This window comes from Elephas maximus, chromosome 24, assembly GCF_024166365.1.
Source record: "Elephas maximus indicus isolate mEleMax1 chromosome 24, mEleMax1 primary haplotype, whole genome shotgun sequence".
Classification (NCBI taxonomy): Eukaryota; Metazoa; Chordata; class Mammalia; order Proboscidea; family Elephantidae; genus Elephas; species Elephas maximus.
The window spans coordinates 40,850,870-40,875,364 of record NC_064842.1 but is presented as its reverse complement, the minus strand read 5'-3'; the positions used below and the strand labels follow the sequence as shown (position 1 = coordinate 40,875,364).

The window sequence follows — 24,495 nt, the reverse complement described above, 5'->3', positions numbered from 1 at the left end:
AATTCATCCAGTGGTGCTGTGGAACTACTTCTGTAAGATCACAGACCTTGAAAACCCTATGGAGCAGTTTTATTCTGACACACATGAGGTCGTTGTGAGTTGGAACCAACTCGATGGCGATGGGTTATTATTATTATTAGGCACTGAGTGTGAAGGAGCAATCTAGGTTAACTGGTGGGTTTGCCAGTTCTCCTGTGGTTAAGAACACGGGAGGCAATGTTGAGTTTAGTTTTGGATGTGTTGAGCATGAGGTTCCTGTGGAATATTCTATTGGGATATCCATAAGGCAACTAGGTATATAAGTTTGGAGATAATTAGATCGGTCTGGAATTTCTTCAGGTGGCATTTCTCCTTTCTCAGATTAAGTTCCTTTTGGGAAAGACATGTGAATTCTGAAGGCAGCTCCTCAAGGAATATTAACACATTTCATGTTAAAAGCCCCTCTCTTACGGGGAAGACCATAATTAGTCTCATTGTCTAGAACCATCGACTTAACATTTCAGGAAGATATAAATTGGTTTTTTTTGGTTTTTTTGTTTTAAATAGTTATGAGAGGCTAAGGAGAGATAAAATTCAGATTTTAAAATTAATCCACACTGTATTTCTCTAGCAACATGATGGTTTAAAAAAAAAAAAAAAAAGTAACGCATGCTGCCTACTTGGTCATTTTGATAACACCTTCCATCTACAGATTTCATATTGCTTTCAAAGTGCTTCCACAGTAGTTGTCTTACGCTTGATTCTTACAACAGTCCTGAGAGGCAGGTAATGTAAGTGTTTATTATCCCTATTTCACAGATAAAGGTGAGGCACTGAGAGAGAAAATGGTTCATCTCAGATCTCCTTGAGTCCTAGTGGGAATCCTGGGATTGAGATGAGGAGCCTGACCCTACTGTGGCATCTGCCAACTGTGGCACTGTGTGCTAATAGCCTCTTCAGTGAACCTCAGCTCTTTGAGAATTCCACCAGGGAATTATTTCAGGGCAGCTTTCAGTTTCCAATAGTTATGGATGAGTGTGGAATCTTTTAAGGGCACTGATGTTCTTGGGAGCCCTGGTGGTGCAGTGGTTAGTGCATTTGGCTGGTAACGGAAAGGTTGGTGGTTCGAACCTGCCAGCTGCTCCTTTAAAACCCTACGAGGCAATTCTACTCTGTCACATGGGGTTGCTATGAGTCCAAAATCTACTTGATGGCACAACAACAACAGTGCTTTAGGCTGCCTAGTTGGCACAAACGATTAAGCGCTCGGCTACTAACGGAAAGGTTGGCATTTGGAGTCCACCCAAAGGTACCTCGGAAGAAAGGCCTAGCAGTCTACTTCCAAAAGGTCACAGCCATTGAAAACGCTTCTCTGACTCACATGGGGCACTATGAGTCGGAATTCACTTGGTGGCAACTGGTTTGGTTTTTTGGTTTTAGGCAGTGTGGTAGTATTTGGAATTTCTCTGGAGAATTTCAAGCCCCAGGCTGCCCTACAGTATAGCCCACAGCCAGCTATGCCATCTGTACCAAGCCTTAGATATGGCTTTCCCCCAAGGTGATAGAGTGAAAAAGCATGGGTTTTGGAGTCAGGCGGCACTGGGTTTGAGCTGATGTTCTACCACATACCACCTGGATGAGCCTGGGTTGATTACTTAACCTCTTTTGAGTCTGTGTCTCCATCTATAGGATGGGAGTAATTATACCTCCCCCATAATGCTGTCATGAGGGTTAAATAAAATAAGTAGTTCTGTATGTATAATAATTGCTTCAATTTAGCTAACACTTTGTTTTCTAAACGCTTTACGTACAGTATTCCATTTAACTCTTAAGATAAGTCTTATCTTACAGATCAGGGAACTGAAGCCTAGGGAAGCTGAGAGGCAGTATAGAGGTTAAAAACATGGCCTCTGGAGTTGGATTACCTGGCTTTGGATCCCAGCTCTGCCTCTCATTAGCTGTTTGACCTTGGGCAAGTTACTTAACTTCTGTTGCCTTACTTTCTTTATCTATAAAATAGGGATAATAATAAAGGCTCTTTCATTGGGTTGTTATGATCAAATGAGTTATTAATATATGTAAAGCACTTAGTATAGTGCCCAGCATATAGTAAGCACTATATACATGCCAGTTATCATATTGGTTTTCTAGGATGGTTGTAACAAAGTACCACAAACTAGGCGGCTTAAAACAACAGAAATTTCTTGTTTCACAGTTCTGGGGGCTAGTAGTATGAAATTGAGGTGTCTGCCAAGCCATGTTCTTTCTGAAGGCTCTAGGGGAAATTCTTCCCTTACCTCTTCAGCTTCTGGTGGTTGCTGGCAACCACTGGCATTCTTTTGCTAATAGATGCACCATTGCCAGTCTCTGCCTCTGTATTCACATGGTCATCTTCTTTCTGTGTCTGCATCTCTATGTCTCTTCTCTTTCATAAAGACATCGGCCATACTGGAAATCCTACCCTACTCTAGTATGACCTCATGTTAATTAATTACATCTACAAACCCTCTTTTATGACACAAGGTCATGTTCACAGGTACTGGGAGTTAGGACTTCAACATATCTTTTTGGGGGCACAATTCAATCCAGAACGATTATTATTAAGTAATTTGCTTAAGGTAACACAGCTAATAAGTGTCAGAGCCAGGATTTGAACTCACAGCTGTCCTACTTCAATATCTTTCCATTGTATCCTGTTTTACCATCTGGGAAGCCTTTCTTGATCTTTCCTGTCCTAAATCTTGTTTACGCTTCTGGAGCCCTCTGTACTTCCCCTGCCACACTACTGTATCTTGCCTTTTTTAAAAAAATTTTATTAATTTTGTTGTTGTTGGAAATATACACAGCAAAACATACACCAATTCAACAGTTTCTACATGTACATTTCACTTACATTGATTACATTCTTCAAGTTGTGCAACCATCCTCACCCTCCTTTTCTGAGTTGTTCCTCCTCCATTAACATAAACTCACTGCCCCCTGAGGTTCCCATATAATCTTTCAAGTTGTTGTTTATTTGAACCCATATAGATAGTTCTTAAAAGAGCATAATGCTCAAGGCAGACATTTTTTACTAGTTAAGCTAAATATGTCTGTCAGTTTGTCGTACTGTGGGGGCTTGTGTGTTGCTGTGATGCTGGAAGCTATGCCACCGGTATTCAGATACCAGCAGGGTCACCCATGGAGAACAGGTTTCAGCTGAGCTTCCAGACTAAGACAGACTAGGAAGAAGGACCCGGCAGTCTACTTCTGAAAAGCATTAGCCAGTGAAAACCTTATGAATAGCAGCGGAACATTGTCTGATATAGTGCTAGAAGATGAGCCCCCCAGGTTGGAAGGCACTCAAAAGATGACTGGGGAAGAGCTGCCTCCTCAAAGTAGAGTCGACCTTAATGACGTGGATGGAGTAAAGCTTTTGGTACCTTCATTTGCTGATGTGGTACGACTCAAAATGAGAAGAAACAGCTGCAAACATCCATTAATAATTGGAACCTGGAATGTATGAAGTATGAATCTAGGAAAATTGGAAATCTTCAAAAATGAAATGGAACACATAAGCATCGATATCCTAGGCATTAGTGAGCTGAAATGGACTGGTATTGGCCATTCTGAATCAGACAATCATATAGTCTACTATGCTGGGAATGACAACTTGAAGAGGAATGGTGTTGCATTCATCGTCAACAAGAACTTTTCAAGATCTATCCTGAAGTACAACGCTGTCAGTGATAGGATAATATCCATACGCCTACAAGGAAGACCAGTTAATATGACTATTATTCAAATTTACGTACCAACCACTAGGGCCAAAGATGAAGAAATAGAAGATTTTTATCAGCTGCTGCAGTCTGAAATTGATAGACCATGCAATCAAGATGCATTGATAATTACTGGTGATTGGAATGTAAAAGTTGGAAACAAAGAAGAAGGATCAGTAGTTGGAAAATATGGCCTTGGTAATAGAAACAACGCCGTAGATCAAATGATACAATTTTGCAAGACCAATGACTTCTTCATTGCAAATACCTTCTTTCACCAACATAAACGGCAACTATACACATGGACCTCGCCAGATGGAACACACAGAAATCAAATTGACTACATCTGTGGAAAGAGACCATGGAAAAGTTCAATATCATCAGTCAGAACAAGGCCAGGGGCCGACTGTGGAACAGACCATCAATTGCTTATATGCAAGTTCAAGCTGAAACTGAAGAAAATCAGAGCAAGTCCAAGTCCACCAGAGCCAAAATATGACCTTGAGTATGTCCTGCCTGAATTTAGAGACCATTTGAAGAATAGATTTGATGCATTGAACACTAGTGACTGAAGACCAGATGAGTTGTGGAGTGACATCAAGGATAGCATCCCTGAAGAAAGCAAGAGGTCATTGAAAAGACAGGAAAGAAAGAAAAGACCAGGATGGATGTCAGAGGAGACTCTGAAGCTTGCTCTTGAGTGTCGAGCAGCTAAAGAAAAGGAAGAATCAATGAAGTAAAACAACTGAACAGAAGATTTCAAAGGGGCTCTCGAGAAGAGAAGGTGAAGTATTATAATGACATGTGCAGAGAGCTGGAGATGGAAAACCAAAAGGGAAGAACACGCTTGGCGTTTCTCAAGCTGAAAGAACTGAAGGAAAAATTCAAGCCTTGAGTTGCAATAGAGAAGGATTCCGTGGGGAAAATATTAAATGACGTGGGAAGCATCAAAAGAAGATGGAAGAAATACAGAGTCATTATACCAAAAAGAATTAGTCGATATTCAGCCATTTCAAGAGGTGGCAAATGATCAGGAACCAATGGTATTGAAGGAAGAAGTCCAAGCTGCTCTGACAGCATTGGCAAAAAACAAGGCTTCAGGAATTGATGGAATATCGATTGAGATGTTTCAACAAACAGATGCGGCACTGGAGGTGCTCACTCGTCTATGCTTAGAAATACGGAAGACAGCTTCCTGGGCAACTGACTGGAAGAGATCCATATTTATGCCTATTCCCAAGAAAGGTGATCCAACGGAATGTGGACATTATAGAACAATATCATTAATATTGCATGCAAGCAAAATTTTGCTGAAGATCATTCAAAAATGGCTGCAGTAGTATATTGACAGGGAACTGCCAGAAATTCAGGCCGGTTTCAGAAGAGGGTGTGGAACCAGGGATATCACTGTTGATGTCAGATGGATCCTGGCTGAAAGCAGAGAATACCAGAAGGATGTTTACCTGTGTTTTATTGATTATGCAAAGGCATTCGACTGTGTGGATCATAACAAACTATGGATAACACTGCAAAGAATGGGAATTCCAGAACAGTTAATTGTGCTTATGAGGAACCTTTACATAGATCAAGAGGCAGTTGTTTGGACAGAACAAGGGGATACTGATTGGCTTAAAGTTAGGAAAGGTGTGCGTCAGGGTTGTATTCTTTCCCCATACCTATTGAATCTGTATGCTGAACAAATAATACGAGAAGGTGGACTGTATGAAGAAGAACGGGGCATCAGGATTGGAGGAAGACTCATTAACAACCTGCGTTATGCAGATGACACAACCTTGCTTGCTGAAAGTGAAGAGGACTTGAAGCACTTACTAATGAAGATCAAAGACCACAGCCTTCAGTATGGACTGCACTTCAACATAAAGAAAACAAAAATCCTCACAACTGGACCAATGAGCAACAACATGATAAACGGAGAAAAGATTGAAGCTGTCAAGGATTTCATTTTACTTGGATCCACAATCAACAGCCATGGAAGCAGCAGTCAAGAAATCAAAAGACGCATTGCATTGGGTAAATCTGCTGCTAAGGACCTCTTCAAAGTGTTGAAGAGCAAAGATGTCACCCTGAAGACTAAGATGCATCTGACCCAGGCCATGGTATTTTCAATCACATCCTACGCGTGTAAAAGCTGGACTATGAATAAGGAAGGCTGAAGAAGAATTGACACCTTTGAATTGTGGTGTTGGCGAAGAATATTGAATATACCATGTACTGCCAAAAGAACGAACAAATCTGTCTTGGACGAAGTGTGGCCAGAATGCTCCTTAGAGGCAAGGATGGCGAGACTGCATCTTACATACTTTGGACGTGTTGTCAGGAGGGATCAGTCCCTGGAGGATATCATGCTTGGCAGAGTACAGGGTCAGCAGAAAAGAGGAAGACCCTCAACAAGGTGAATTGACACAGTGTCTGCAAGAATGGGCTCAAGCGTAACAATGATTGTAAGGATGGTGCAGGACTGGGCAGTGTTTCGTTGTGTTGTGCATAGGGTCACTATGAGTCGGAACTGACTCCAGGGCACCTAACAACAACTAACAAGCTAAACTTGTTTGGTTTTAAGAAGGCTTCTGGGGATATTTTTGGTTTAAGGTTTAAAGATTATCTCAGAACAGTAGTTTCAGGTGGTCTTCGAACTTTCCTGGCTGCAGAATGTCTTCAGTCCATGAGTATTTGAAATTCTGTTTTGCATTTCCCCCCTTTTGATCCAGATTTCTTCCACAGAGTTCTGGTCTCATGGCAAAGGAAGCAATTGCTCATGGAGGTAATTAGCCACTTGATCCATATCTTTCTTCTGTTCACGATGCTCCTTCTTCTGTTGCAGCAGGTCAGTAGAGACCAATTGTGTGCCTTGGATGGCCACTGGCAAGCTTTTAAGACCCCAGGTACTATGCAATGAACTAGGAGGTAGAATGGAAGCACTAAACAAGTTATCAAGACAGTTAACTGGGATGTCCCATGATACCATGGCCCTAAGCCTCCAAACCAAGAAACCAAATGCCATGAGGACTTTGGTTGTACAAAAGCAGCTTCAGTAGCTACTCTCTCTGTCTTTTGTTGTTGTAAATATGTCTATCACACAACTTTTGCCATTTCAACTTTTTACAGGTATACATACATATACAGCTTGTTGACAACAGTTGTAACATCTTAATGTGATGTCTTCATCACTGTTACCTCCCTTTTTCCTGCTTCCCCACCCTGGTAACCACTAATAACTTGTTCTCTAAGCATTTGCTTTTTCTCGTCTTTTTATATAAGTGAGGTTATACAATATTTCATTGGCTTATTTCATGCAACATAATGTCTTCCAGCTCCATCTACATCGTAGCATGTTTCCAGACTCCATTTTGCCTACTGGCTGAGTAGTATTCCATTGTATGTATGGTATCTTGCTTTCTTGACTCTCAGCTTGGTATCTAGCTTGTATTCTTACTTAACTCATAGCAGGTGCTCAACAAATGGTGGTTTTAATTTGTATTCGTAGAAGAGTTTGTGAGCATCTCCTGAACCATCTACTAGCTTGACTTACTGGGGTACCAGGATTCCTAGGAATGTGGACACCATGGCCAGTTGGGCATGGAAGAGTTGATAAGGTGATGCTGTGTGTGGGGCCTGATGTGTGGAATCAAGGCTGACACCAGGGCAGCCTGGTCACATTGGTTTCCTTGAGTAGCATTCCTTGACTGGAGGCTGGGTTGGGTCACATGAGCCCTCTTGGTACATGTCCTGGACCATCAGAAGCCTTGTGTTCTTTATCTAGGTAATAGCTGCAGCCGGAAGTGAGCAGAAGTGCAGGCTGGCGATGCAGAGAGGTGCGCATTCCAGCGTGAACTATAGTCAGGGCAGCCTGAAGGAGGCAGTGAGGAAGCTGGTGGGCAATGGCGGGGTGAACGTGGTCATCGACACCGTGGGAGGAGATGTCTTCCTGGAGGCCCTCCGCAGGTACATGAAAGGGTTTGTTCAGAGTGGCTGGGGCTGGGGCTCCACCAAAACCTGTCCGAAGCTCTGTTCTCCTCCTGGCTTTGCTTCTGTTCTTGCCTTTGCTGCTTCTCCTGTAGACATTGGCATCCGTGAGAACAGCTGAGTGGGTGAGTGAAAAGGAATAGAAGCAGAGGGAAAATCAGGAAAAGCTTCATTTAAATAAAGCGAAAACAAGATACCCAACTGGAAAATATCCAAAAAACGACTGCAGATATTCAAATACTTAGAAATTATGCGTTTGCTAAATTTAGCTATGGTAGCCAGCACTAACTATACATAAAAAAAAAAAATGGATGTGGAGAATTCTGGAGATCACTGTTCAGATGTTAGAATTACTGGGGTGGTCATTCCTCATTCCCCAGTTCACTGTGCACCATGGTACAGGCTCTGCTGATCTTACTGGTTTCTGAAACAATCAGCAGTGTAGGTGTTTCCTTGATTGGTTTTATTTAAAAAAAAAAAAAAAAAATCACTAGAGACTTAGTGGAACTGTTGCATCACACCAATTCTCATTTCTGTTTTCAACTCTGGACTCTGGAATGCTCCGGTAATATTAGTTTAATTCTCAGGGTACCCTGGCAGGCATCATTTTGATTGTGGTTTATCTCAGTTTGAAGTTGAAGAAACAGAAGCAGAGAGAGCAGCTTACCCACAGAAGGGATCCAGTTGGCTCTGTAGCCCCTTTGCCAAGAGGCAGGCAGTATACACGCTTGATGACCATCGCACTGTGCCGACACCGTGCTTGACTGAAGATACAAAGGAAGGAGAATATAGACTAAAGGGGGAGCCGGGACAGAGAGCTGGGGAAACTCACCCTTCTCTTGCCTTCCTTTTGGGTTTCTGGATAATCTTGTTTTGACAACAGCTTCTTATTTCCCTTCTAAAGAAAAAGAGCAAAAGGCAAACAAACAAATGTTTTATATCAAAGATGTCTATTAAGTTTATTTTCACAACTCATTGCTTAAGAAACCAAAAACCGAACTGATGGCTGTGGAGTTTACTCTGACTCACTGTTACCCCGTATGTGTCGGAACAGAACTGTGCCCCATAGGGTTGTCAATGTCTGTGGTCGTTCAGAAGACAATCAGCAGGACTTTGTTCTGAGGCCTCTGCTTAGCATGCACCGTATGGTACTTTTCCTAATGAGATCCAGAAAGGTTATGAATTTTTTAGATTATCCAAAATACTCTAGAGAAACACATAACTTAAAGGAGTCCTAAAGTCTTTTTGTAAAGCAAATGATCCTTCATTAAAGTGTTTAATTATCTTCTTACTCCTGCTTCCTATGTTCAAAATCTTCAGGCTGAGTTGTCCTGCAGTGTGGCAAATGGAGTGACAATTGTTTACACCCGTTTTCCTTCCACATAGTATTTTAGATGGTTAAATAGCCTTGACTGTTAAGTGGCTCCCCCTGTAAAACTGGCTGGTTGCTCTGGCCCCCAGTGCTTTGCTCATGGCTTATTTTTATATTTTCCTACTCATGGACCCAAAGTGCAAAATGGTTCACACATGCCAGTTTGTAAGGTCAAGGGAAGTTTATAGCTGTGACATTAATGTACATTGCTTTTTTAAAATTTTGGTTGTGGTAAATATATATGTAACAAAACATTTGCCATTTCAACATCTTTTGCTTGTACAATTCAGCGACATTAATCATGTTTATCTTATTGTTTAACCGTCACCATTATCCATTTCCAAATGTTTCTATTAAACCGAAGCTGAGTGTCCCCTAAGCAATAAATCCGCTTTTCACTCTTCCTTCCAGCCCTCCTTGGTGACCACTAATAAACATAGGTCTCTATACACTTGCCTATTGTTATTTCATATAGATGGAATCATACAGTATTTGTTCCTTTGTGAGTGACTTTATTTCCCTCAGAATAACGTTCTCAAGGTTCATCATGTTGTAGCTCGTATTTGGACTTCATTTCTCTTCATGGCTGAGTAATACTCCATTATATGTGTGTACCATATTTTGTTTACCTAGTCATCTCTTGTACATTGTTTTCTATAATTTCTTTTACGTTTCCCCTTTCTCCTCAGCCTGGCATGGGAGGGCAGGATCGTGGTGGTGGGGTTTGCTGGAGGAACCATTGCTTCTGTGCCAGCCAACCTCCTACTCCTGAGGAATATCTCTGCCATGGGGATGTCCTGGGGCCAGTATCGACACAAGAACTTCCCCCTCTTCTCCAGTATCCTGTCCTCGGCGCTTCAGTACTGCCAGCAAGGGCGCATCCGGCCTCACATTGGAGCGGAGTTTAAGCTGGAGGAGGTAAGATGCTCTTTAAGAGTTGTGGATGTAGATAAGGAGCAAAAAGCAAAGGCCAGGAAGTAATCCGTATCAAGCTACTGGGTAGTTTATCTCTGAGTATTAGAAATTCTCCTTTTATAGACCAAAAAGGTGAAAATGCAACCCAGAATAATGGAGCTTCACAGGCTACAGGGCCATGTGGGTGTATGTCCAGGCCGAGTTAGCCACCTCTGAAACTCAATCAGCAAAGGCCATGAAGGAGTGAATTTTGAGGACACTATCTACATCACTGCGCCTCAGACAGAACGAATTTATGATACTTTAGAAAATAATTTACACGTGTTGATGTGAACCCTGAACTCTGCCTGAGAAGGAAACACTTAACTTGACCTTTGATTTGTAAACACAGACACGTTAAAGCACAAGCAGATGATCTAAACTGAGGTTCTGTGAACAGAATACGAAATCTTGCCCAGCATCATAAGACTGTAATTCATCAGTTAGTCACTGTAGTTAATTTTGTTGGCTGTTCACGCCCTCTTTTCATCCCCCGCAGTCCCATTAATGTGGCTTAAACTTCCTTCCAAGTGTAATTCTGTGCATGCATAAGCAATGTCGTCGTTAATGTCGTCGTCAGTGCGAATCTGTTGGGCGTTCACTCTGGGGCCTTCTTTTTCTGGCTTAATTTACTTTAATGTTTCAAAACTGTTTGGGTAACTCCAGTCAGCCATAGATGGAAGAGACGCTTTGTTCACATGCAACATTAGTAGAGTCCAAGCTGTCAGTGCCAGACTTCATTGCTTCCCAGCCTTCCGTTTTTATGGTTTGTTTTTTTCCTGGGATAAGGCACATTCTTTTCAAACATAGTTTACTTTCTTCTAATCTTTTTAACATGTCAGCGAGGAAGGAAGTGTTCCATGGTACCTCAGTTAGTTAGTTAGCTGGTGCTGCCGTAACAGAAATATCACAAGTGGGTGGTTTTTTTTTTTTTTTTATTGACTTTTATTGAGCTTCAAGTGAACGTTTACAAATCAAGTCAGACTGTCACATATAAGTTTATATACACCTTACTCCGTACTCCCACTTGTTCTCCCCCTAGTGAGTCAGCCCTTCCAGTTTCTCCTTTCATGACAATTTTGCCAGCTTCCAACTCTCTCTATCCTCCCATCCCCCCTCCAGACAGGAGATGCCAACACAGTCTCAAGTGACCACTTGATATAATTAGCTCACTCTTCATCAACATCTCTCACCTACCCACTGTCCAGTCCCTTTCATGTCTGATGAGTTGTCTTCGGGGATGGTTCCTGTCCTGTGCCAACAGAAGGTTTGGGGACCATGACCGCCGGGATTCCTCTAGTCTCAGTCAGACCATTAAGTATGGTCTTTTTATGCGAATTTGGGGTCTGCATCCCACTGATCTCCTGCTCCCTCAGGTGTTCTCTGTTGCGCTCCCTGTCAGGGCAGTCGTCGATTGTGGCCGGGCACCAACTAGTTCTTCTGGTCTCAGGATGATGTAGGTCTCTGGTGCATGTGGCCCTTTCTGTCTCTTGGGCTCTTAGTTGTCGTGTGGCCTTGGTGTTCTTCATTTTCCTTTGCTCCAGGTGGGTTGAGACCAATTGATGCATCTCAGATGGCCGCTTGTTAGCATTTAAGACCCCAGATGCCCACAAGTGGGTGGTTTTAAAGAACAGAAATTTATTTTCTCACAGTTTAGGTGGCTAGAAGTCTTAATTCAGGGCAGCAGCTCAAGGCGAAGGCCCTCTGTCTGCTCTGGGGTAAAATCCTTGTCAAGTTCTGTTCCTCAGTTCCTTGGTGGTATCCATGTGGCATCTGCCTTTCCCCCATTTGTATTTAGGTCTCTCTGGGTCTAACCTGCTCTTTTTATATCTCAAAAGTCATTAGGTTTAAGACACATCCTACACTGATTAGGCCTCATTAACATAACAAAAACTGTTCCCAAATGGGATTACATCCACAGGTATAGGGGTTAGGATTCCAACACATATTTTGGGGGACATAGTTCAATCCATAACACATGGTGAGTGGGAAGCTTGACGGGCCAAAAGACAACAGGTTGGATTCTAGTTCCAGCTTTGTCCCTCTAGTCCTGTGACTGTGTGATAGCCCCTCACTGTTTCTGACCCTCAGTTGCCACATCTCTAAAAGCAAGGGGCAGGACTAGATCAGTGGTTTTCAGACTGTGCATCAGGAGCCACGGCAGGGATGTGGGGTGTGCAGGTGTAGGCTCGAACTGCCTGGGCTCTGGGACCCCATCTCTGCTTGGGCCTGAGTAGCTGTACATTTTTACTTTTTTGTTCATATTTTTAGGATTTCTGTTCAGAGTGGGTTTTGTGGCTTAAAAATTGGAAAACCATCAGTCTGTGTAATCTCAGAGTCCTTCTATTTTGTGGCTTTTATCAAGTGGCTTCGAGACTGATGTTTACCTTATCTGAGGCTCTTGTCTACCTGTTGACAGAGAATAAGAACAATTAGGTAGTACCGGAATGGAAACAAGTGTTAATTTCTGCTGTTTCCTCTCTCCATTGACATGTTCTAGGTATTGCTTAGGCATGAAACAAAGCCAGAGGTGGCTTATTGTTTTAATTACTCACACTGAAGTTCCCTCTCCTCTTAAACATGAATTAAATATATAATCACTGTAAACTCCCTGTCAGCTTCCATTCACTCTTCTCCTTTCCAATGAGGGCTCTTCACCAGGATTTTTATAGTTCTTCCTGCTCTGCTGACCTGGTGTTATCAGGGGGCTCTCTGAGGCCATGCTCCTTAAGACATTTCAGGCATCTCATTCACACAGCGTCTCATTTACTTTTTCTTCTCTGTTTCTGTCACTGTGTAAACTGTTAGGGGAATAATAACAATAATGGCCTCTCACATACATTAGGTGCTTATTATGGGTCAAGAACTTTGCTAAACACTTCATATGCATTTTTTTCATTTAATGGTCACAACAACCCTTTGAGGTAGGAACTACTTTTATCACATTTTACAGACAAAATCAAGACTGGTAGAGGCTAAGAAAGGTTGGCACTTTGAACCCACCCAGTGGTTCTGCGGGAGAAAGACCTGGCAATTTGCTTCCGTAAATATTACAGCCTAGGAAATCCCATAGGGCAGTTCTGTTCTGTCACGTGGCGTCACTATGAGTGGGGCTGACTCAGCGACACCCAACAACACCAGAGGCTAAGAAACCTGCCCAGTAATATGTAGACAGTGACAGACCTGGGGTCTAGTCCATGTCGGCCTGACCTCAGAATCTGGGCTCCTTATGACTACACCAGACTCTCTCTTCAAACATACAAGGAAGATGCTTCTTAGAAACCTTATTCTATAGTATGAAATTTATCAATCTATGGTAGAATTATCTAGGTGAAAGAACTATCTTAGAGTTAAAATGAGCGGGAATCTTGTATTCCCTAAGCAGTACCAGAATTTATATATTTTGTTCTTTCAAAATGAAGATGGCTAAAGGAGTGTATAATTAATTTCACTTTACTTTAAAGTCTTTGTAATATTTTCTATGTAAATTAGTTGACATATTTGAAAAATCTTTATCAGAGCCTGTTTGGGTTTGGAAAATGACTACTATACTTTATATATAGTACTAGAGATAGGGATTACCCAGCTTGTATTTTCTCCTGAAAGCATGAACCCAGGTAAAGACAAATTTTCTTATAGACTTTACCTTGAGTGTTGATATTAATGTGACCAGAAACTTTACATCATAGCATTTTTAGTAGGCGTAGGATGTGAGCTTCCATAGCAGTCTGTGCTTGGGCGGTGCAAACGGTTAACACACTTGGCTGCTAACTGAAGTTGGAGATTCGAGCCTACCCAGAGGTATGGTGATCCCCCTCTGAAAAATCAGCCGTTGAAAATCCTGTGGAGCATAGTTCCAGTCTGGCATACATGGGGTCGGCCGTGAGTCAGAGTGGACTCCATGGCAACTGTTTTAAAAATTTTTTTATTTTTACTTTTAATAACTTTAATGCCTGTGTTTCCCATAGACCATAAGCTCCATGATCTGTCCAGAGTATGGCATTTTTCATCTCTGCGGAGTCTGTTGTCTGTGTGGAGCCACCCACATACATCTCGACCCGATGCAGTACTTAAACCTCACAGATCTGAACTTCTTTATTGTAAAAGATCAGGCGAGATCACAAAATGAAGACATCTAATGGATAGAAATTGTTTGTTTGCGTTTTCCTGACTGTATCTGTGGCCTATTCTTAGGAATTAAACTTCTCTTTTCGTTTAGAAGGTAAGTTAATTTTAGCCCATTGTTCCACATGTGGCTTATGGGTCTCCCCCTGTCCGCTGTCCCTACCTGCCCTAAGCCTTGGCCACTTGTCGTGCTTCTCTAGTGATGGCGCGTGTCCTGTAGTCACAGAGCAGTGTTGCTGTGGCACATCTAATGCTGTGGGTGGTCTCATGCATTCCTAGGGGTGAGGGCTGAGCTTAGGCAAAGCCTCCACTGTGCTCAGTGAGGACCTGTTGGAGCCTCTGGCTTGCTGAGAACTGCCTGGAGGGGCTGAGTACCGCAGTCCTGAAGTGTGGGGAGTTCACCCCATGGGGAAGGCTTTAACAAATGAAAGATGAGATAAATACACCACGATTTATTTATTCACTCACCAGTGGGTGGACATTTGATTGTTTTCAGTTTTTGCTTTGAATGAATCCTTTATAAGGATTCATGTACTGGTTTTTGTTTGGACTTATGTTTTTAATTATCTTAGGACTGATATATTGGGACATATACCAAGTTTTTTTTTTTTTTTTATACTAAGTATATGTTTAACTTTCAAGAAACTGCCTAACTAATTTTCCAGAATGGTTGTACCAGGTTGCGTTCCCACTGACAATGCATGAGAGTTCCAGTGGCCAAGGATCTGCCAGCATTTAGTGTTGATCAGTTGTTTTCTTTAATTTCAGCCATTCTGATAGGCATGTAGTAAGTAGTGTCTGATTGTGGGTTTAATTTGTATTTCCTTAGTGACTAATGATCTTGAGTATCTTTCATTGTGCTCATTTGCCATCTGTACGTCCTCTTTGGTGAAATGCATTGACTGACTTTTAAAAGAAGATTCAGATCAACTTGCATCACAGCAATGATACGATGAATAAAATTCAGCTACAGCAATATATCACAAATTAAAAGTTTTTACTTTCTAGAAACAGTCTCACTCCATCCCAGATATATTTATTAATTCATGAAATTTCTTTTATTCACCGAGTACCTTCTTATGCCAGTCAATAAGCAAAGCATGACCTAGTTCTGCCCTTGTTAGTGGAGAAGGTCTCAGGGCAATGTTAGCATAGGGAGAGGGGCTGTTTCTAATGGGAAGCATGAATCAGCATGACATATTTAGGGAACTGTAAGTTACTCTGATTATTCCTGCTTGATGAGCTAATTACAAAATTTCAACAGTAGAACCTTCACATCTGAAAACAAAAGCAATATTCTCACCCTGCTCCAAACTCCAGGTTGCATATCTCCAGAGACAAATTTAATTACAACTTCATCCCCGTAGAGAACCCCAAGGCAGAGAACAAAGATGTTGGGAACAGCCTGTGGGTCTATCTAGGTGTTAGTATTGAGCAGCCTCATTCTCATAACGCAGCCTTTAAAATACAGAAGGAGGGAAGTGTTCGTAAGTATCAGAATTAGCTATCAAAAGGCCCTGGTCTTGAAAAAGAAGACACTGGTTTAAAAAATAGTCCCTGGATTAAAGCCGTACACTTCTCTTCTCAGTCTCTCATTCAGAGCCTTAAGATTCTTATTACGTATTCACTGGTTGTCCAGTTTCCAAGCCCAGATAGAAGCTACAAGATAGAAAGGAGCAGAGGTGGGATATTTTTAGAAGCAGTTAACAATGATAACAGAAGCGGCAACTGAACATGGAGAGAAGTGACAGAACATCTGAAAAAACAGAAGGGAAGGAGCAAGGTAAAATAATGGGTGGTCAAAATGGTGAGATTCCCAAGTCATGGATTAAAAAGGTTATGTTTTTCCCCAATATTATCTTTTAAAGAAGTCAGGGAAATAATGTGATATATTTTAATAAAAATTTATATCCAGAAAGGTTAAAAAATAAAATCTAGCATTTGGAGGGGCAACTTTTTTTTTTTTTGCCAACATTGACTTGCAGGAGATAATGATGCTGAGCAAAAAAGGTGTCACTATCCCAGATGATACTTATTTTCCCAAGTCTTTCACATTGTGGAGCTGTGACTTTTCTCTGGGAATAAGTGACTTCTGACTGCCAGGGAGAGGGATGCAGCTGTGAGTCACCTGGAGAGGTACCTGCACCGTGGAGTGACTGACAGGGGGGATGAGTGCTTCAAGCAACTGTCTTGAACTTCTTGGGTCTCCTCTGGGTGAGCCTAAGTTTGCTTAGATTGGAAAGGTCTCTGTAAGGCACAAAGCCCTGAAAGATGTTTTTGGAACCAGGGATTTCATACTGCAGAGAGACTGCCATGCTTGGTTTGTTTCTCCGCTTACCCCTCTGTGTGTATTTTTCTTATGGTTCCTTGGGGGGCTCTCAGATGGAGAGGGTTGGTTAATCATCATCCTCACTTCAAAGCACATATTCTTCGTTGGGCCACACAAGGCCCACCTTTTTCTTTTATGTCTGTATGAATGTCTGTATTTACTTATTCCCTTTATCATTATTTCCCATTGCCGTTCTCCACTCCCGTTCTTTTTCCTCTCCTCAGAGTCAGTCACTGTAATGTGACTGCAATATTCTGGGGATTGTATTTCCTTATAAAACAGTTATTTTGTATACTAACGTATGTATATATAAATTTATTTATTATTTGTTGCTGTTGAGTGTATATTCTCATCATATCATATATCATCCAGCTATACTAATATATTTTTAAGTTGATAGATGGATATTGTGCAGTAGGCCTTATTGTGTTTCTTTAGTTTTCACCCAGCGCTGTCTTTTTAAGATTCATCTGTCTTGTGCGTAAGGAGCCCTTGTGGCACAGTGGTTAAGCGCTTGGCTGCTAACTGAAAAGTCAGCAGTTCTAACCATCAGCAGAAAGATGTGGCAGTCTGCTTTCGTAAAGATTACAGCATTGGAAACCCTGTTGGGCAGTTCTCCTCTGTCCTATAGGATTGTTATGAGTTGGAATTGACTCAGTGGCAATAGGTTTGGTTTTTGGTTTGATGTTGTGTGTGTATCTAGTTCATTGCTTTTCATTGCTACATCATGGTCCATCATGTCCACTTGCCATAGTTTACAAATCTACCTCTTAGTGATAAACTTTGGAGGTTGACACAGATTCCCTGACACCATAATTTGTACTGCAGTAAACAGTTTTATATATGTGACTTAAAAAAAAAAAAAAACAAACCTGTTGCCATTGGGTTGATTCCGACTCACAGTGACCCTATACGACTGAGTAGAACTACCCCATAGGGTTTCCAAGGAGTGGCTGGTGGATTCGAACTGCAAACCTTTTGGTTAGCAGCCAAGCTCTTAATCACTGCACCACCAGGGCCCCATATGTAATTTTAGGGACTTGTATTTTTGTATTGGGGTACTTTTATCAGGAGTAGGATTACTGGGTCAAAGGCTATATACATCCTTAATTTGAGTGCCAATTGCTCTCCGAAATGATTTGACTAGTTTATCCCCTCACTACATTGGGCAAATCTTCTGCAGAAGACCTCTTCAAAGTTTTAAAAACCAAAGGTATCACTTTGATGACTAAGATGCACCTGACCCAAGTCATGGTCTTTTCAATCCCCTTATATGCATTCAAAAGCTGGACAGTGAAAAAGGAAGACAGAAGCAGAATGGATGCATTCAAACTGTGCTGTTGGTGAAGAATATACCGTGGACTTCCAGAAGAACAAACAAATCAGTCTTAGAAGAAATACAACCAAAATGCTCCTTAGAAGCGAGGATGGTGAGACTTTGGCTTGCTTATGTTGGACACATCATTAGAAGAGACCAGTCACTAGAAAAGGATATCATTTTTGGTAGAGAGTCAGCGAAAAAGAGAGAAACTCTCAATGAGAGCCACAACAATGGACTCAAGTATACCAATGATCATGAAGATGGTGCAGGACTGTGCAGTGTTTCTTTCTGTTATAATAAGGTCTTCATGAATCAGAGCCAACTGGACAACTAACAACAACAAAGCAGTGTGTGAGAATTCCTGTTTATTTGCCTGCCAGTATGTAGCATTGTCCAACTTCCGAGTTTTTGCCAAACTTATAGATGTAAAGTGGCATGTCATTGTTTTAATTTACATTTCCCTGATTTCTGATGAATTTGAGCATCTCTTTATAGATTTTCCAGCCATTCAGTTTTCCAATTTTTTTGAAGTGCCCAGTTTCCTATGGGTCTTTCTGTCTTACTAATTTGCAAGAGCTCCTTGTGTAATCTGTACTTCCCAAACTTTAATATGCATCTAAAATACCTGGAAGTCTGGCTAAAATGCAGATTCTGATTGAGTAGGGGTGAAATGAGGCTTGAGATTGTCCATTTCTAATAAACTCCCACATGATGCAGAAGCTGATACTCTTGAGCCACCCTTTCAGTAGCAAGGCTCTAGGTGTAGTTTTAGATTTTGCAAAAGTTTCCTTCTGAGCCTATCATGTTTTTTGTCATCTTTTCTAGATCTAATGTAATCAAATACATGAATATTTTGTCTTATAGTTAGTGCTATTTGGAGCTTTTTTAAGAAGTTCTCCATCCTGGGTCACAATGATCTTTTCCGTTTTCCTTTATTTGCTTTATAACTTTATTTCACACTTAGGGATTTCACCAATTTGAAGTCACCTTTGTGTTGGATGTACATTAGGTAACCAATTTTTATTTTTCTCCTTATACTCAGCCAATTTTCTCAGCACCAAACAGTCTATTGTTTCTCCATTAATTTGTGGTGCCACCTTCCTCTTATTTCAAGCTCCAGTATGTACGTGAGGCTGCTCTCTTTTCAATTTCATTGGTTCACAAATCTGTTTTTTTTTTTTTATAGCTTTGAAGTGTGTTTTAATCTCTGTAAGGGTAATTACTCCACCTTTGCTCTTCTTTTTCAAGCTTAACTATTTGTGAATCTTTAGCCTTTTAGATAAAATTTAGAATAAATTCGTTTGGTTCCTCAGAAAATCTGGATGCAATTTTCTTTGGAATTAAATTGAATTTATAGATTAATTTAGAGGGAGAATTGATATTTTTATAATGTTAAGTTGTATCACCTGTGAACAGGGATTTGCACCACTTATCCAGCTCTTTCATATATTCTTTTTTTTTTTATAATTTTTATTATGCTTTAAGTGAAAGTTTACAAATCAAGTCAGTCTCTCACACAAATACATACACCTTGCTACGTACTCCCAATTACTCTCCCCCTAATGAGACAGCCTGCTCTCTCCCTCCACTCTCTCTTTTCGTGTCCATTTTGCCAGCTTCTAACCCCCCTCTACCCTCTCATCTTCCCTCCAGGCAGAAGATGACAACATTTCTTATCTTCTTAATAGAATTTACATTTTTTCTCCATAAAGTCTTCTGGATTATTTTTGCTTATGTTAATTATAAGTACTTTATGGTTTCTATTGGCTTTGAGAATAATGTTTTGTTTTTGTTATATTCCTAACCCATTGCCATCGAGTCAATTCTGACTCATAGCCACCCTGTAGGACAGAATAGAACTGCCCCATACAGTTTCCAAGGAGTGCCTGGTAGATTCGAACTGCCAACCTTTTGGTTAGCAGCTGTAACTCTTAACTAGTACACCACCAGGGTTTCCATTATATCCCTAGTTGATTATTTTAGATGTAGAGAAACACCAGTGATTTTTGCTGATCTTGTATCTCAGTCTTCTACCTTTCTTCTTATTTGTTTGCCTGTTGCTTTGATTGGTTTGTTTTGTGCGTATGTGTGGATTATTATGTTGTCTACAAATAATGGCACTTTTATGTACTTACTTCCATTCTTCTTTGCCTTATTATTTATGTTTTGTAACCTCGTACTTCTATAAAAAGATTTGAGATGGATTACAATTTCAGTTACATAGGAAACAGGAACATTTTAATAAAAAGATACAAAAAATTTGAGTATTAATTCTCTAGCAGAGACTACATTCTTTCAAAATCTATAGCACATAGAACAATGACAATATAGACAGGCCGCAGTGGGGAGGACTCTCTATCTGTTGGCAATTTGTCTGACAAAATTGAAAGTTATAAGTTTAAGGTGAGAGAAAAACTGAGGCAAGGTGATTCTTTATCATTGTTTTCCTTTGAGTTTGTGGTGGTTAATTGCTTAGAATTGCATAGTTAGCTATGTACAGTTCATTGTAAACACATCTTAATACCTTAGCTATTTTAATAATTAGCCAATGGCAGGCATTTGTGGAAATATGCATATATATATGTAAGTCTGGCTACAGCTTTTGTTTGTTTGTTTGTTTTTGTTTTTTTTAATTAGGTCAACGATGCCTTCCTTCATGTGATACAGCGAGAATCCACCGGCAAGGTGCTTCTCTCTCTCAAATAACTCCTCGCCTCAGCAACAAACTCAGCTTATTCAAATCCAAACTCATCCCCTTTCCAAGGAACCTGATTACCCTCCTGAGTTCCTAAAGGTGCCACCACCTTCCTTACTTATCCAGATTTAAAATCTTAGAGTCACCTTTGATTCTGTTTCTTTTTTTATTGCTCATAATTAGTGTGATCATAGTTTAAATGTACAAACTTGAAACCTTTCGAGAGACAGAGTGATGTTAAGAATTACACCAGGAAAATAGGTGTCCCAGGCAAACCAAGGCTGTATGGTCACCCTCTTCATAACGTATCAATTGCCAATTTCTTTCAGTCCTACCTCTAAGGTATCTCTCACTTCCATATCTTAGTTATCTCTCATTTGCTGTTTCCAGTGATCTCCTAACTGGCCTTCCTACCTTCAAGCCACCCACACCCTCTCCACCCATGTTACACATTATTGCCGTGGTGACCTTCCTGAAGCATAACTACGTCTATGTCTTGTCTCAGAAAACCCACAAGTGGCTCAACGTTGGCTACATGGTGGAATTCAGACTCCTTGAGGTAGCGTTTAATTATGACCATGACCTTGCCCTTCTCCACTTTCCACCCTTACATTCTACCGCTTCACTGGTCCCTAAGCATACACTGTACTTACCTGCTATCTCCCTTTGCCCATGCCATTCTCTGGACACCCTCATCTCTGTCAAACATAAGCCTTCCTGAACTTAGGACCTGGCCTCTGAGCCTTCAATTTCTCAACTGTAAAGTCAATATTACAATATCTACTTTACAAGGTTGTTGAGAACAATACATGCAATGATTGTGTAAAACACATGGTAAGTGATTAGCAAATGCTAGGTACTTTCCCTTCTTTCTCCTCTCCTTTCCCAATGTATTACTCAATTGTAAATACTCAATAAAGTGAATTGAATTTGAATTACTTGCAAGTCTTGAGTTGTAGAATTATGTTCAGACTTTGTTACCCTCACATCTATGTGAATCCATTCAGGGAAGAGAGGAGAGAGTGTGTGCAGAGTACCTAGCTTAGGTGGAAGGAAGCTCAAGTCTCTGCCCATGTCTTGGTTTGTGAGGAGAAATCCTAACACATCTGCTAGGAGCTAAGAATTGTATGGTGTCCCCAGGTGGTACAAATGGCTGATGTACTTGCCTGCTAGCACAAAGGTTGACGGTTTGAGTCTACCCAGAGGCACCTTGGAAGAAAGGCTTAGTGATCTACTTCCAAAAATTCAGCCATTGAAACCCCTATGGATTGCAGCTCTACTCTGACACACAGGGGGTTGCCATGAGCCAGAATCAACTTGACAGCAAGTGGTTGGTTAAGCCTTATGCTCCACTGCTCCTACTGCTTGAAAAAGGGTGGGAGAGGTAAAAACAGACACCTGACAGAATAGGGGTGTGGGTATGTCGGCTTACTTCTGATGAAGCCCTGTTGCAATAAATGTGGTAAGAGGCTTTGCTCTGATAAGTACCTCAGGCCATTTAAAGATACCTATCTTCTCAGGGGAAATCCTGGTAGTGTAGTGGTTAAGTGCTACAGCTGCTAACCAAGAGGTTGGCAGTTTGAATCCACCAGGCACTTGGAAACTCGATGGGGCAGTTCTACTCTGTCCTATAAGGTCGCTATGAGTTGGAATCAACTCGATGGCAGTGGGTTTGGTTTTGGTTATCTTCTCAGGGACTTTTCACCAAGATTCTTTTAAAGAATAGAATTGTAAAATAGGGATTGAACATGTGGGGAATGAATTTGAAACTAATTCACAGAAGGCAGGGAAGGGAAAGATGGTGGGGAAATCACCCACGTGTCTGTTGTGAGCCCTAGTGGTGCCTCCATGATGGCCCAAGCACTTACTGCTGCCTCTTCTGTGCCTTGGTTGGCAGGACCCAGCCTTTGGGAGCTCTATATCTTCTGGTTCCATTTAATGACACGCCTCCTCTCATCTGCCTTCTTAATTCCAGCCATTTAAGCCCCACTTCTTAATTCGAGTCATTTTTGTATTTAAATGAAAGTTGGTTTTCGAAAATACCAAGAAACTCAACTTTGAGACTAATTTTAGAATTTCCCAACATCCTTTGTGATAATTGGAGACATGCTGGATAGATCCCGGGAGAGATGGAAGACAAACTCAGGATTGGGAAGAGTGCAGAAGCCCAGCCCAGAGCTACCTTTCCCACCATTCAGAGCTGATCAGTAGGTGTCACAAGTAATAAAGATCGATTGCCCCCCAGCTCACTAACATCAAAATGACTTTGATTGAAGGAGGCAGTCATTAAGGAGAGTGAGTTTTTTCAAGTTTAACAAGAATTGATTAGAGCCCCTAATGACCTGCTCTCCGCTTGTCTGTGTTTCTGCTCCATTGGAATGATTTGATTTGAAAGCATTTGGCTCATATTTTAGTCCTTGTTTGGTTGTTCTACCCTCTGAGCCATTAGTCTGGAAAAAAAAAAAAAAAACCAGTGCAGCTCTGAGTGACAGCATTTATTCTATATTCACAGACTTTCCCAGCTCCCCCTTGTAGGCTGGCTGCTGGAGAAATCACTCCCACATACCTATATCTTCTTTTTCAGTAACTGTGGGTCTGTCCACCTGCACATACTTCTCTCAACAATCAAAGTGAGGTTTTGAGTTATTAGCCATGGAACAATCCTGTCTACATATCATCACTATATTTGTCCCTGCTACTGCCTCTGTAATCTCTGTGGATTTAGAAAACTCTGTTTTCTCTTTGAGCTGTGGTAAAGACAACCAATAAAAGCCTTGCTATTTGACAAGTGAAAGAAAATAGAGGTGCCTTCCTGGAATCATTATTTTTTTTTTTTAGTTTTTATTGTGTTTTAAGTGAAAGTTTACAAATCAAGTCAGTTTCTCATACAAAAATGTATATACACCTTGCTATTTTTTGATGTACTCCTAGTTGCTCTCCCCCTAATGAGACGGCGCATTTGTGTTCTCCACCTTGTACTCCTATGTCCATTCAGCCAGCTTCTGTCCCCCTTGGCCTTCTCATCTCCCCTCCAGGTAGGAGCTGCCCACATAGTCTCGTGTCTACTTGATCCAAGCAGCTCAATTCTCACCAGTATCATTTTCTTTTTTTTTTCTTTTTTATGATTTTTATTGTGCTTTAAAGGTTACAAATCAAGTCAGTTTCTCACACAAAAGCTTGTATACACCTTGCTAAAAAAATATACCTTGCTACATACTTCCAATTACTCTCCCCCTAGTGAGACAGCCTGTTCTCTCCCTCTACTCTCTCTTTTCGTGTCCATTTTGCCAGCTTCTAACCCCCTCTACCCTCTCATCTCCCTTCCAGGCAGGAGATGCTAACATAGTCTCAAGTGTCCACCTGACCCAAGAAGCTCACGCCTCACCAGCATCCCTCTCCAACCCATTGTCCAGCCCAATCCATATCTGAAGAGTTGGCTCTGGGAAGAGTTGTCGTGGGCCAACAGAGGGTCTGGGAGCCATGACCATCAGGGTCCTTCCAGTCTCAGTCAGACCATTAAGGCTGGTCTTTTTATAAGAATTTGGGAACTGCATCCCACTGCTCTCCTGCTCCCTTAGGGGTTCCCTGTTGTGTTCCCTGTCAGGGCAGTCTTTGGTTATAGCCAGGCACCATCTAGTTCTTCTGGTCTCAGGATAATGTAGTCTCTGGTTCATGTGGGCCTTTCTGTCTCCTGGGCTTGTAATTACCTTGTGTCCTTGGTGTTCTTTATTATCCTTTGATCCAGGTGGGTTGAGACCAATTGATGCATCTTAGATGGCTGTTTCCTAGCGTTTAGGACCCCAGACGCCACTCTTCAAAGTGGGATGCAGAAAGTTTTCTTAATAGATTTTATTATGCCAATTGACTTAGATGTCCCCTGAAACCATGGTCCCCAAACTCCTGCTGCTGCTACACTGGCCTTCGAAGCATTCAGTTTATTCAGGAAACTTCTTTGCTTTTGGTTTAGTCCAATTGTGC

The 24,495-nt window shown here is 41.3% G+C and overlaps 1 protein-coding gene across 10 annotated transcripts in view; it reads left to right on the top strand.

Annotated features, from left to right (window-relative positions):
- Positions 1-24,495, top strand: part of LOC126066778 (quinone oxidoreductase-like protein 2) — a 178,479-nt gene that overhangs the window by 9,240 nt on the left and 144,744 nt on the right. For 3 of the 10 annotated variants that reach the window (XR_007515251.1, XR_007515250.1, XM_049868148.1), the window contains exons 8-9: positions 7,519-7,700; positions 9,783-10,011. Coding sequence is in view for 2 of the 10 variants with exons in the window: in XM_049868148.1 (XP_049724105.1) it covers positions 7,519-7,700; positions 9,783-10,011 (411 nt within the window). In the remaining 8 variants the exon portion in view is untranslated. Of the gene's footprint in view, positions 1-7,518; positions 7,701-9,782; positions 11,424-14,015; positions 14,270-16,157; positions 16,761-20,459; positions 23,328-24,495 lie in introns of those variants that run through there. The other 7 variants (XR_007515252.1, XR_007515253.1, XR_007515247.1 and 4 more) reach the window with 6 other exon arrangements.